General features: G+C 30.2%; 1 protein-coding gene across 1 annotated transcript in view; it reads right to left on the bottom strand.

Annotated features, from left to right (window-relative positions):
* The window catches only part of LOC126914982 (proline dehydrogenase 1, mitochondrial), a 37,043-nt gene extending 22,417 nt beyond the window's left edge, over positions 1–14,626 (bottom strand). Inside the window, exons 1-2 of the mRNA XM_050719309.1 lie at positions 14,344–14,626; positions 13,836–14,250 (exon numbers count right to left, since the gene is read on the bottom strand). Of these exons, the coding sequence (XP_050575266.1) occupies positions 13,836–14,144 (309 nt within the window). The 5' untranslated portion in view covers positions 14,145–14,250; positions 14,344–14,626. The remainder of the gene's footprint in view (positions 1–13,835; positions 14,251–14,343) is intronic.
* Between the last annotated feature and the right edge of the window lie 1,298 nt (positions 14,627–15,924).

Here is a 15,924-nt window from a genome sequence, read left to right as displayed (position 1 = left end):
TGAAACTCGTAGATTTAAACAATTCGAAGCACATTGAGCGTATTGAACTCGAGACTGCTACGAGATGAAGAGAACGGTTACGTAGCCGGGATAATATCAGTTTACCTCGGCTAGATTGTTCGTACGATCTGCTGTTGTTATTTAGACTGGTAGCCAAAGAATTAGACGCGGTAACATCGAGAGCACCAGAAAGTTGATTATTGAACCGACATCGACGCGTGATTAATACCGGGAGGCAAATAAAAATTAAAAAAGATTCGACATCAATACCCCATGAACTTTTTCATTGATTTTTAAGTGGGATATGATTGTCCATGTACTGTAGTAAACTTGATTAGGATTTCAGTAGCCGATCTCCACGAGTTTCCTCGTACAACGGCTCTTTCTCGACCGAACCCGTGCAGCTCTTAACATTTTATTTGCAAAAATAAGAAAGAAAGGAGTAACAGGGATAGAGGAAATTATACATTACGCGGTTCTTCGGGGTTCTTGTTCCGCGATGGTTTCGAAGGTTCTAAGCCGAGAATACGATCTCCGAATACGATAAGGAAATTATTTGACACGAACGTAACAAGACTAGCGTGATTGGTCGAAGCAATTGTATAAAATTCACGCACCAAATCGATTTAAAGCGACGAAAGAGAGACATGCTGCATATAAACAAGAAGAAATTGCACATTGTTATTCGCAAAGATAAAATTTTTATCACAATATTGCGAATGTATATGAATAATATACATAAATATAAAATAACAATTCTTATATATCTCAATAATTTGTTAATCGTTTCTAAAATCGACCTTACATTTTGTAAGTGTTCTAATATTCGTGAACGGGAATGTATTGGAATATTGCAATCAAGAGCTATAACGAACAGGATATTGAACAGAAGAAGTTGTCGACGAAAATATTCCGATCGAATGGCAATCAAAAGATTTAACGAACAGGGAATGTTATCAGATGTGAAATTTCCGATCTACGAATGGGATATCGAACAGAGATTTCGACATGTTACCAAAAGGAATAATACGGTAATGATCGATCGAATGAATTTATCAAGCAACGAAAGTACAAAGATCGAAGGGATCGCCATCCTAACAGTTTAACAAATTTCTATTTCTTTATCTATCATCTATCGATTAAAGATCGAAACGCATATCGAAAAGTAATATATAAAAATACTATACAGCATTTGCTGAACAAATTCTCCATTTTATCCAGAAAGATATAGCGACAAACTTCGTGTTAATTATAAGAGAAAAAACATGCATATCACATCGTTTCATTCAGATCAGTGACATGCATTCTCGGAATGACCCCATCAATTTACGGTAATTCAAACCGTTCCACGAATCCAGAGCTTAGATGGCAGCTTCTATTTCATGATACGGATTAAAATAAGAATCTCGGGTGTAGCCCTCATAGATAATCGTTTTCGATACGATTAAACGAACGAACGAACTTTGATTTCAGATGTCATTGAAACGCTCGAACACAAGTCTTTAATTAATGTTACTTGCTATAGCCTTGTCGTATTCCTGCGATTCTTAAATAAACTTATTTCATGTATCCGAAATTATAGGTATATGATTATATTATATAACTATAATAGAGTGGTATCGATACAAAGTACGAAAGGCCGTTTCACAGGTAATCAATCATCGATAATATTCTCGTTAAGTCGATAAATAAATGAAAAGCTAAAGAATGGCGCAGTATCTTAGAAGTTGCAATCGCAAAACCGCTAGAACCGCTAAAACACGATACAGTATGGAACGATAACAGTATGACGATAAGGGATTAATTTATGGCATCTTCAACTGTCCTCGCTTTCTCTTTCTAACACCCAAAATTACGGAGGTCAGGTAACCGCTTCGAACAGTTACAGTTTCACATTTCAAAGAGAACACTCTCTCATCAGGCGTTTATCGAAGCGGAAGTGACCCTAGTTTGTGGTTTAATACGCTCATCCTTCCTAATACAGGATTCAGAACTACTGCCATAATTGGTATATAGATCATTCCTAGAATACCATATATAAAAAGAAAATCTTTTATTTTTTAAGCAAGACAGTGTACCCAAGCCAAGAGTAGCTCTATGAATTGATTTGTTGTTATTGATGGTTCTTGAATTGATTTACTAAAATAATATTTATTAGCAACGATGTCTATTATATTTTTTCAAAGAAGTTGACACTCAAGGCGAGATACAGAGAACTGTTTCATGGGTAATTGATCATCGATAATGTTTGCTGTTAAAGTGCATGCAAACGCACTATGTAGCATGTGTTTGATATAACTTTGTTATCGTGTGCTCGCGTTTTCGTTGAAGGATGGAGTTAATAACATAACGTAAGTACTTTGGTACATTGTAACGCTATCACGCATATTCGCAATTGACAAATATAGTCGCATACTCCACAGTCTGCTATGAAGATTATTAAGTTTAAATGGTTTGCTCCAAATGTTTCAATCATGGGTTCTCTTTGAAATTTTCTCCCGTGATAGGGTGTACCGTCATTTTGTAAAGTAATATTGAAACGAATGGCAAGTAGTATAGCGTTAATTAATAAAGTATTATTAACAGACTTTATAGAAAGTGGATTTATTATGTATTTTATTATGAATTTTATATAGAACGATTTTTATCGTAATGTAATTTTTAAATAAAATAAAATAATAACTGCCATAAATTTCTAAATATTTTTATTAACATTATTTGTATCTTTCTTTGATTACTATTTTTCCTTTTATATCATGATAAATAACAATGCAAAATAGAACATTCTACTTAATCTCTTTCTGACTTACTACGCTATTGTTGATTAAACATTTCATGATAGATATCAAATTTAATGTTCGTCATTAATCACGACAGTTTTCTATCGTGATACATTTGATGCATTGTCCGTTTTATAGGAGCTATAATAAGAGAGACTTCCCTATACAGATTGATAAATAAGTAATTGACTCAATTTGATTTCGTATCTTCATATTCATTCATCAGTCATTTCATTTCATATTCGTATTTAAAGACACTCGTGATACAGCAAATTAAATATTGTGTTAATTTATTTTGCGCAAGGCAACAAGCATTTAAACACTTAAAAAAAATTATAATATATACAAACATACGTATGCAAATTATTCACAAAGATTTCTGCAGGATGAGTCACACATATAAAACAAATAATTCTTCTTTTTCGAATAATTGATATGTACGTACGTACATATATGTATACATACATTTATATCGCAATACGTATTTCACAATTGTACTTTTTCCTTGAAAACATATTTGAACGATTCATATCACTACACAACAAACATTATGGAAAACGATCTATGGAACATTTTTTTGTATATCTTTCTCAATGTAATTTTTTATCTGTAAAATAATAACCCAATTTTTTATCGTTTTTATAAAGCTCGAAAATTACGAAAATTTAATTTCGATTTTTAATTGTTTAACTTAAATTATCACCTATAAAAAAAATGTCTTAATAATAGTAGCACTATTGGAAATATTATTTGTAACATATAAATATATAAAAACTATAAAAAGTAAAAATTGAAATTTGTATAGAGGATGCTACATTTGAAGCTATAGCTCGTTTCAAAAGATGTTTCAAATCAAACTATTTCAGGAGAGCGGGTTTTATGATGGTCGTGAATCGTCTCCAGATGGACGTGGTTCCGAGACTTCGAGATGAGCTTTGTTTTACAGAACATATATAATATATTTGATGATTCAAGTCGATGTTCCAAGGTCGTTCAAAGTCATTTATCGTCGTTCAAAGTTTCGTTGTTGAATATCTTCAAGATTTGATTTACCGGAGTGTTGCGTCGATTCGAATGCAAACAGGAATCGAAATCACACCAGTGACGTGATTTGTCGTTATTCTTATTTCTTTCTTTTTATTCTTATGGAGAATCCGGTTACTAGGGAAATATCCACAATTTGTGTTACAATCGCTTCGAAGGAATCAATATTATTGCAAATAGTTTTACGTGTGCTTGCTTTTCGTAACGATTTAATTTACGATAGCCCATTATATTGTACGTCCAATAAAATTGTCGACAAAATTTCAGTATATTGCCTGCTCAAGTACTCTTTCTCAAGAAAATAATATTTAAACAGTGTACAAACTTTGCAACCGTTCTATTGTAGGACATCTAGAATTGTTAGTTTAGTCGACACGCTGTTTATCTTTAGTCAATATGCCTAATAATCTCTTCGTAGTAAGTAGTTTCCAAGGTTTTGTTTGTAAGTATGCTCAATTTTTGCTTTAAAGCGTAAGCTCTTGCGAATACAGGTATGTATTACTAATGTAATCAACAGTAGCTAATCGCCATTCTTAGTAATTCGACGACCATATGTATTATCTCGCAATAATAAAAATTGTACTGAAATATGCTACTAAGATTATATGTATAATATAACAGTATACATAATATTATAATAGTAATAATAATAATACTAATAATGACAATCGCCTGTCACAATGATATAACATTAACGAATAACGACAAACAAACGATATTTTTTTATTTAGGTAACATCAACTTCTTGCTTAATCTCTTTTTGGTAACAAACATCATTTAGTTTGAGTAAAAAATAAAGTAACACACGTGTCATTTTATTAAGATAAAAACAAATATTAAAGCAATAGACATACGTGTTTTACAGGAGCTCTATAAATGTTCATAATTTAAAAAAAAAATTTTTCACCGTGAGTACTACTGTCCTTATGATATAATTATTATAATAATATAAAATTCATATGATGTATACAATTTCTGCCCATCGCCGAAAAATCTGGCTTCTATCCTATGATTATGCAACAATCTATACACTTGTACATTTGTTAGTACATAGTAAATCTTATTAATGAAAATGATAAGAATCTTGATCTGATACGTATAAGTAGCCACATATCGTAGAACCATTCTAACCTAAATCAATAGAAGTCAGTCTTATGTAATATGTTCATCCAATATAAAAAAAGAAAGACAGTCTCTAAAATGATACACTATGCAAATATCACGCTCAGTCGTGATAAGTATCGTACCACTATTACCTAAGTAATATTAAAGATATACATAAGCACGAAAATAATCTCAAATATAGTTTAAGTTTATAAGTTCTTTTCTTTTCATAATTATAAATTATGAAATTATTAAATTCTTTTACATTAGCAAATCAATATCCACGATTCGAGCGACCAAGTTTTCAAATTTCCAAATTTTTTAGATTTTTAAAGACTTTTAAACCTTATAATTTAAATCTAATTTAACTCTTTTCTCTATGATATCAATTAAGGATTTAAAAGATGTATGAATGTTACCGAAACATAAACAAAAGAAATCATAGATATATGCAGACTCTTTGTAAAGAAAGATAGCAAAAATGATCTAGAACGCGCGTTATGATATTCCTTTTAAAGTAGTTCGGCATTCATCGAAAAGTTAGTGGAAAATTTAAGGAAGAAGGAAATATCGATCGGATAATTCCATCCACGTGTCCGATTGATTTCTCTAGATTACTAATGAGGTAAACTCTACTGGTAATGACTTCTTTGCGTGAGAATCGTAATTCACGATTCCTTTTGCACAAAGGTATCCCGTCGTAAATACGTTGTAAACTTCGGGCGAACTAGTCGACCTTGAGACTACTTATCACTGTGTCATTACAGTCGAATCGAATGAGGAACATTGGTCCCCTTTCTCTCTTTCATTCACTTACATTCGGGTGTATTTATAGGGCGTCGTAAGTAAGGTTCCCAAACGTGAAATTATGAAATTATTTACAAATCAGGCATCCTGGAAATAAAATAAAGCTACTAGTACTGGTACTAGTACTAGTAAATAAAGTACTAGTAGCTCCTCTTATTTCATTTCATATTGGTAAAATAATATTGTTTCACTCTAAGTACTAATTTGTTAACTAACTAATAACCAATTAATTACTTATTAATTAACAGCACTAAGGTAACTGTACCAAATTAGCATAAAAATACGAATTAGTAGTAGAGATAAAATGCATATAAATATGATTTAGATATTCATATATTTAACGATACGCAATAAATAAAAGAAAATGTACCTACTGAGGAAATTTCTAATTGACAAATATTTCTATGTATGTATGTTCCAGAGTTTCGAATAGATATTGAACTTTATTACCAATAAGATATATAATAAAATGTTATAACATGGAATTATATTATATTTATATGATATTATAAAATTTTTATACAATTCCTTATGAAATTTGTATTTATGCTCCAGAATTTTATATGTCTATTAAATTTTATTAACTATATGAATTAACAGAGATTAAGTACTCTGAAAATGAAATCGAATCAAGTATACAAGATGAACTTGATCAGATAATAACTTGATAACTTGATAACTTGATCCACCTTCAATACATGAAATACAAATACAATACCTTTTCAATAAATAAAATGCCAACTACAAAACCAAAATCATCATTTCATAAAATGATTACTGCAAAAAGCAACATGATATACTCAAACAGTTGCACTCGCGAATATACTTTGCGAAAGTGTCCGAACACTTGTATAAATCTTTTATGAATATATTACGTATGTGAAACATTACGAAACATTTCGAAATTTTATTAACATTGTAATTACTATAATAGGTCTGGATTGTCGTGATTATATCGATAAAATTTGTATATCGGTTGAAAATGCTTATTTTAAAAGATATTTCAATTTGAATTTCACCAAATTGAGTGCACAAAGCACAAGGAATAAACATAAAGGTACTACGTTGTCTTTTCTTATACAATACTTTCCTTTCACGTACAATAGGACAAATACAAATATCTTTCGAATTAATCGATTTTCGCTCAAAGTGCCCTAATACTTTTGTATAAAGAATATAAAAGATCTATCGATTGATGTATAAGAAAAAATTGATAGTTCTATTTTTAAAAATTGAGGTAATTTTTAAATATTCAAAATACGCCACTATTTTCGGCATGGACACCTATATTGGATCATACACCGTTCGAAACCGTTTAGCTTTGCCTAATACCTTCTACCGTTTCAGAGTTACAACTTGCCCCCAGTTGCGTGAGACACCTTGTATACACCGAAGTTTTCTACGATGTGTCCAAATACTTTTGTGAACCACTGTAGAATAAAATTCGCATTACGTCCAATAAAAGAAAGATTATTCGGGCAACGCAGGGAACGCGCATGCGCGCGCGCCTCTGTGCATCCGTCGCATTTATGTCAGCCGCATAGCGATGCAAGCGTGCGGCTAACACGCGACCCGATCAGTATGTAGTATGTGCAACGCGATCGTAGACGCGATGTTTATGGAAAGATTTCGAAACAGTGCTCTATCGTCTGGCAACCGTCTGAAGCGAGTCTACGACACACGAGTGCCTCACCCTCGAGGCGAGACACACTCCGCTTTGACTCAGCATTTCACCGCTAAAATGCGTCTAATATGGCGACGTAAACTTATAGCGCAACGTGGGAGATGAATGAATTGCTATGATAATAAATGAATTTGTTATGTAAGTTTGTATATTGAAAAATTGATCGTATCTTACGAGAAAATTAGTTGTATTACGAATGTTTTTCACTATTTTTTATAACAACTTGTATGATATTAATTATAATTGTATAATATATGTATACATATACATAATTGTATTGTATGATAAGTATATTATAATTGTATAAGTGCGTATTACGATTCCATTGTAGTTGATTTAATTTTACTGATTCTATTGTATATAAGTGCATAATACAAGTTGCTACTATATATTTATAGTTATTATCGAAATTATTAGTTAAAATTATTAAGTTAAAGTTTTCTAACTTATATTTTAATTTAGAAAAGAATGTCTGCAAACTTTTACGAAAAAATTTGGGATGTTAATAAAGCGAATGAAGAGGATAGTTTTCAGATTAATTGATTAAATAAATTACTATATCTACCAAACTATTAATGGTACCGACGATGATTCTTTCTAACCCTTTGCAATCCGAACTATATTTAACATTTCGTTTCAACAGATTCACGCGCAATTCAGCTGTCTCCAGCTTTGGTTTATTTATATCTCCATATTGAAGCGGATAAGATATACGATTGATAATTTAATTATTTTATTATGTAAAATGTAAAATTCAATTTTTACCTAATGATTTAGATTTAACGATTAAAAATTTTGTTGTAACAATATAAATTAGTACTACTATTGTATATTTTATTTTTCGGTCCAACAGCGTTAAAAAAGAAACTTTATTAGTTTAGCTTACAGAATTAAAATTAAATTAAACTAAACACGGTATAAATTAGTATATTCTATTTCTAATTTACTGACTTAGTAGCGAACGTGATGCGCTGAATAACTATTACAGTCATCAATCACGATATATTCGCGTAAATGTTTTGGTTAAGAACCGAACTTGTACACCATTTAGATTGAATAGTAGCGGAGTACTTGTACTTGAATGAAAAAGCAATGAAAATGTAAACAAGTATAGTATATGTATGCATTTCCGTTGTTTATATCTGTGCTGATAGAATATTAGAAAAAAATATCTATGCTGATAAAATACTAGAATATGTCTATACCGATTGAATGTTATGATATGTATGTCTGTTCCACTTGGACAGCCCGAGCTCCCTCGTTTGTTCGGGACACACGTTGATTGCTTGTTGTCAAAAATTAGTTTTCCGATCGACGGCAACCTGAGTATCACAATCGTCTTTCCGAGCGTCCTTAACGCACCTCATTGTGGTAAGGGTGGAGTGGTAGCAGAATTAATGCGAGGTGTTGGGTTTTCCGGAAAGGTTGTGATACTTCTCCAAGTTAGAAACCATGACAACTTGTATCGTTACAATATGGTTTCAAAATACCTTTTGGAGGTACCAAGTTCATAACACGTCGTTGGCTATTGAATGCAAAATAAACTAAAATTGTAAATACTCCCTAATAAGCATTAAGATTTCAACTGAAAAGTAACCCTCTCTGCGATCGTGCTATAAGCTTCACAGATGAATACCTCAACACCTGGTTCCTTGGGTGATCTGAACGTAACATCTGCTTCTTCTTCTTTTATTCTTTAACGCCGCGTTCTTATTTTATTCTTATTTAAATTCAAAATCTAATTAATTTTTTAATCAAATATTTTTATCATACCCATACGATACTAATAAGAAACATTTTATTTGTTCCAAATAAAAATTCATAAAAATTAATTCTAACGCTATTTAAAATGTTTTTACGCTTCAAATTTCGGACAGTGTTATAATAGGTAATTTAATTATTAAATCAATTAAAATACGTATATACATATAAAAGAATCCATTAATTTCAAAGTAAAAATATCTTTTCAAAATATTATATTTACTTTCAATGTCGACTAAAAGTGATTAAGCGTCGCCATTTCGATAAAATTTCTTGAACAACGTTCAATGAAATCTGAAACAAAGATAGGAATCAGAAGACGCAGTGTTTCTAGATTACAGTACCATACTAAACTCCACTTGATCCCGCGCCTTTAATTTTCAATGATATCAAAGACACGTGTGATTTAATGCCATGAAACTACACCTTCCCTGTATGCTAATAATAATCCTTTCTATTCAGTTTTCTTTGGAGCGTAGTATATTGAAACATTCTTAAAAGAGCATTTTTAAAAATTACTAGGTTCTATTTCCAACAACTTCTAATTTATAAGAATTCTCGTTTATCAATAGATCCTAAATATTGTGATATTGTAACACTTGCAACAAATATAATAAATCCTTTGTATTTCGCTTTTATCAATTTTATTAATTAATCCGTATAAAACAAAGGATATATTACAACAAAAATAACAATTACATATAAAAGAAGAAAAACATTATTATGTCATATAAACATAAATGTAGCATTAGTGCTATCTATAAGAAAATATCTGAAAAGCGGAACATTTATCGTATACAAAAAATAAATTTCTTCAAAATATGAATCAATTTATTTCATGTCTCAAATAAACCGAATGACATGAATAATGAATCAATACCGAATCAATCAGTACCGAATGATCATGTAATTTATCAAATTTATACCTTGCTGAATAATCGAAATACAGATAAGATCGATAGCCTGAACAAAAATTCTAATAAAGAAACGTGGTCAGGTTGTCACAATCTCAATGATGAAACTGATTTCTTTTTAACTCTTTCGATCTTCAAAGATTTGGTAAAAGTTTGATCAAAATAATTGCAGATCACGATCGAGAATTTCAAAGGATTTAAATCACTTTCAAGAATTTCCGTCTATATTTGTGGATTTCCCAGAATTAAACCAAATGATTAAAAATGTCTACGAGACAGATAGGATGTGATTACAGAACTTACACAACTTTTATCTAACCGATAAATATATAGTATATATATCGACCAAGTATTTCAAGTGTCCATATAATTAGTCAACGATAACTATGTTAATTTAGAGATAAAGGGAACGTTTCCATCATAATCAATGATAAGTCATTTAAATGTTCGTAGAAACTTTTTTTTGAATTATAAGCAAGAAATATCCACGTTTTAATTTCAAAAAAAGAAAGCCGAAGGATTTTAGAATTTTTTTTTTTTTACTTCCATTTTTTTCTTACTAAAATGAGTTTTCTATCAAGCTTGAAGAAAAGAAGTGATGTAAGAACAAATGTCTAGTAAATTTTTAATTAAAAAGAAATGATGGATAAAATATAAACTGTAATAGGAAAATTTTCAATAAATTTTAAAGTATTCGTATTTAAAAAGACTCTATATTATTCCCTATACATGTATCTCTCGTTTTTGAAAAAATACGCTAATATTATTTTTTCACTAAATCTCTTAATCTTATGATAAAATTATTTCGATATATGAAACCATTAAAATTAGTATTGGTCATTTATTATTTATGTATTTCCACGAAATAACAGAAATAAAAACTCTTTTAATTCTGAAATGTATAGGTATTACTTTTTAGATAAGATATTTATTTGAAATGCGTATAATATCTATTATTATATTGCGTAATTCTATTTATTTTCATTCATTATTATGTATTTATAAATAATATTATTATAATATTTGAGAACTGAATACGATCAGAATAAATGTTTCACGAAGTATTACACAGCAAAATGCAATTCTTGGCACTGTCTGCCAACAGTCTAAAACGAAGACACTACGGAGTCATGTCGCACTTTAAAAATCAATAATAATCAATACGGTGTAGCAAGGTTTATACATTCAGGATAGGATGTGAATCACCAACTACGTATGTATATACACCTTCTTCTATTTAAGTACTCGACGAAAGCTACATTATTATATAATTAAATGTGAACAAGTTAATTTTCCTTATTCGCGGCAGTCATATGCATGTCTAATAAATGCAACAATAAATGATGTTGTTAGAAATAAAACCAAGACGGTGGAAACCTCTGTGCTCACGAGTTAATGATGGGAACGAATTCAATATATATCCAAGTATATTTATAAATTTTAATCAAAACCAATACCTAAGATACGCTTCATAAGGTTCTAATACTACTCGTAAGTGGCTACAACAAGTATTGGCACAACGTTATATTTATTATATCATTTATGTACAATGTACTAATGCATTAATTAATTAGCCCAAATTATATTAAATTTCGTATCATTTAATATTACATTCATACGACTACAAAAATTTGATACTATGAAAATGAGATATATATATAGACTAATATAGGGCCTAATAAAAAAAACACTTCATTGAATAATAAGGGTATGTGCAAATAAATACCTTTTATGTAAGTTTATAGCCACTATAATGGTTCGTTCATTGCAATTGTCAAATATACGATCTTCATAAACTAGCTTCAAACTTCGGAACGAATATTCGCGAATTTTGGAAATTTACTTAAAATTGCTTCCATATATTCAAGCGAATCGAACTTTTAGATCTTTCAATTTGCGAATTTTACTTTGCCATATAGTTTTAGATAATTTAAAATAACTAGAAGAATGATGGTAAGAATATATATACGCGTACGTAAAAAAGAAAATTGTAATTACGAGGAGTTAGATATCTACACATCCTTTAAGTAAAATAATTGCGGATAAATGCATTTTGTACAACATATTGTTAAATTATTCTACATCGTAATTTTAAGTAATTGACGTAGAAAAACACTTGACTTAGTTAAAAGGATAATATTTACAAGCATCAATAAAATATTCTATATATTATAATCATATAAATTATAATAATATTGCTCCAGAAATACCTACTTAGAGTATATTTTACCTAAATTCACTTCCTACGATAAACTAAGCACCATACCTAATTATTTTCCATAATTACTATTAATCTACCGAATCTTTAATCATAAAAAGAAACCATAAATTAACAAATTATTCTTGTATATTTCATTCGAAACTTTATATAAACAGGAGAAATTAAATAATAAATTAGATTAAATTAAATTAAGCACTATAGCATTCTTGTAGTACCAAAAATATTATATACATATCAATAAAATATTGATACGAATGAAGCTTAACAAATTTAAAACTACAAATTATTTCACTTAACTACATAAAGATGACGACACGTCGTAGGAAATTAAACAGTCCTTCTGTAGAAGAGCATTTCCGTAAGAATTAAACAGTACAATAGTAACACCCCGAGCTAGCCAATGAAATCGTACAGATTTTTACGATCCTCTGGTCATTCCTTCCTAGTTACGTAATTGGCCACCACTATAAGTTTGCGACAAAATTGCTAGGTCGATTCAATATACTATTAAGTATTACTAAAATCAATAACGCGCCATGCCACGTCGTTGTATAAATCGGCTACGAATCCCGACGCTATCGATAAAAGGTTGCTGGTTCATATTTAATATAAAAAATCTCCAAAAATCTCTACCTTCCTTCAATATCCAAAAAACTTCGCACAGAAAAATCGACAATTAATTAATTTTGCGATCCTCTAACGCTATTGCGTAACAAACGACTTCCTTTCGGTATTACAGAACAATGCATAAATCTTATTTCTATGATTTTTTCACGACGAATTCCTTATTCTTAGTCTGCGAGTAAAATTCTATTAAACGGAATTTTATAAAATTCTGTTAAAGAACAAATATTATTGTATATTATATGCAAGTATTATATACAAGTATTATATACAAGTATGCTATAATTTCATCGATTGCTTTAAATATATGTAATTCATACGCAGGCACAGAACACCAATTATTTATCTGAAAGATCCAACTAACGTGATTAACGTCGTACAACTGATTTTGATATGAGAAAAAATTTTTCGTTTTAGTAGAATTTTATGTATGAATGAATCGCTATTTTATATGAAAATGGCAATATAATACTTTAGATTTTATGTATATCCAATAGCAACTCTTATATCGCATGATATCTATTATACTTATACATACGTATGTATCGTATATATTACGTGTATTATATTCTAGTTATACTCCATGTATTAAATGACTATTAGATACACATTATAGAACTAAAGTTTTAGAATCGTAGATGATCGATACATAAGAATATTTTTTCGAATTTACATATATATATGAATGGATCTGAGAAAAAAAGAAATCAAGCAAATGGCTTTACAATGTGGCTGAAACAGAAAAGGCAGGCTAGGGAAAAGAGCGAGAAAGAGGACGTTGTGAGAGCACATGTCATGCTATTTCGTACGTCATAGGGATAATTTGTAGGTATATAACAAATCTATAATAACACGTAATATACAAAATAACGTCATCGAGTCTGATTTGAACTTACCTTCATATTGTTCTCGGCGATGTACTCGATGGAACATAGTTGATAAACGATGTAGGCACGAAGCAATTCTTTCGTGGTTTTACTCTTAAAAGCGGCGATGGGATCGTTAAACTTCAAATCCAGAGGATCGATCTGTCGTGGAGGAGCCGGCTTCACGTCAGCGGTAGTGCCGGTGTATTCGCGATCGTGCACCTGCACCAACTGCACCGATGGCTTCGTTACGTTCTCGAGGAGGCCGACAGGAAGTGGTAAACACTTCCTCAGCTTTTTACCGGCACTGCAACGCGGCACCGTTCTCAAAAACGCCATACCTTGCCGTAGCTCTAATGCAAGAAATGTCAGCAATCAGGACGCACTATTTAGCGGAAAGTAAAACCGTGAACTGCGCGATCTCCTCCTTCCTATGAGAGTCTCACTGAAAAAAGTAACAGTAGCAATGAACGTTAAGATTCGAGAACGTAGATTGACCAAGGCGATTTTTCTCAGTGACAAACGGGGTAAATCCAACCTGCCACGATCGAGTCGGAGACCCCAATACCAATAGAGGTATCTCGTCAAAGCTTAGGCCGAATCACAAGGTGGGGTACTCGTAGACATCCAGCGACGTACGAGCCAAGCGCTCACCTTACCACGATACCGTCTATTATAACTTATCTATGCAAAACACCCGTTGAAAACCGACTTTAAAAAGCAAACGAATTTTTTTGTTAAGGTTCTTTTTCAATTTATTGCTAATATTGACCGGCACAACGAATTTCAATTGTTGTACGTTGCCCCAATTACTATACAGTAGCAATAGATGCTGAGACTCTGATTGGTTCCTATGAGAGGTGTGTTCGCATTGCTCAGTGTGACTGGTCGACAAAATTTTGGGAAATGCCAATAACTGCGCCGTCGTACCACGCGCACAGTGGCGCAAAACGTGCTTTACATTACCCCGAACTGCCGAACATTATTTTATTTCATTTATTCTAACACATATCTTAATGATCATTTATTTAAATTATCAATGATATATGAATTAATATCTTGTATAGATCTTTCACTTGTATTTATGTCAAAATATTCACAATAATCAATCACTCTTAAAAGTCGCATGTTACGTAAATAGTTAGTTGATTTAAAGTATGGATTATTTGCAGAATATACTTAAAAGCAAACAGATATTTAGTAAATAACCTTTTCGTTCATAAATCACAAATTTAAAAATATACGTGTTTCAATAATATTCACATGTTTTTAATCGATTATTATACATTGGAATAGTTAAAATATGTATATAAAAATATTGTTTAGAATTATAAATTATTAAATAAATATATTTGAGAATTTTGGGTACAAATTGGAAAAATATATAATATGAAATAAAAGAAACATAATTATTAAATGTTAATATTATTCTATATTTTTTATTTCAGTCAAAATTTACAAATTTAAATCTATTGTAGAAAATTTATGGATCATATATACTGCAATTTATGTAACAATATGCATACATGATTACTAATCGAAATATGTTTTCATTTATAAAAAATACATAAGAGTTTACTATTTTGATAATAATTTTAAATTTTAGTTATATTTCATGTTATTAACTGCATGTACTTTGTTGTTATATTGATACATTATATATAATATTGAATGACCAATAAGAATGCTTCGTTCAAAATATGTAGTTGTGATAATCAAAATCTTCAAGTAATAAATTTCTTAAATCATTTTGACATAAATACCACATGATATTTTTTATTTTAGTTTTATCGCCATTCTTTGCATTATATTCTACGATGTATATTTAAGTTACATTTTAAACAAAATAAAACTTAGTAATCTAAATTTTATCTACAATCATACATTGCAATCTATTGCATATAAAGATCATGTAATTTATATGTAAATAACTAAAAAACCAACATTTAATGTTTATCATAACGGACATATTATTTATCAATGGAAACGTTTAAATGTTACTAAAGTTATAAATAGAACTAATATTATTTTTTCTATAATTATTCCTACTCAAAAGTACCTTAAAAATATTATTTAATCGTATTGAAAATTAATATGAGATTAATTTTAAGTAGTAATT

This window comes from Bombus affinis, chromosome 3 (assembly GCF_024516045.1).
Source record: "Bombus affinis isolate iyBomAffi1 chromosome 3, iyBomAffi1.2, whole genome shotgun sequence".
Taxonomy (NCBI): Eukaryota; Metazoa; Arthropoda; class Insecta; order Hymenoptera; family Apidae; genus Bombus; species Bombus affinis.
Note: the sequence above shows the minus strand (reverse complement) of the source record. Positions and strands in the feature narration are given on the sequence as shown.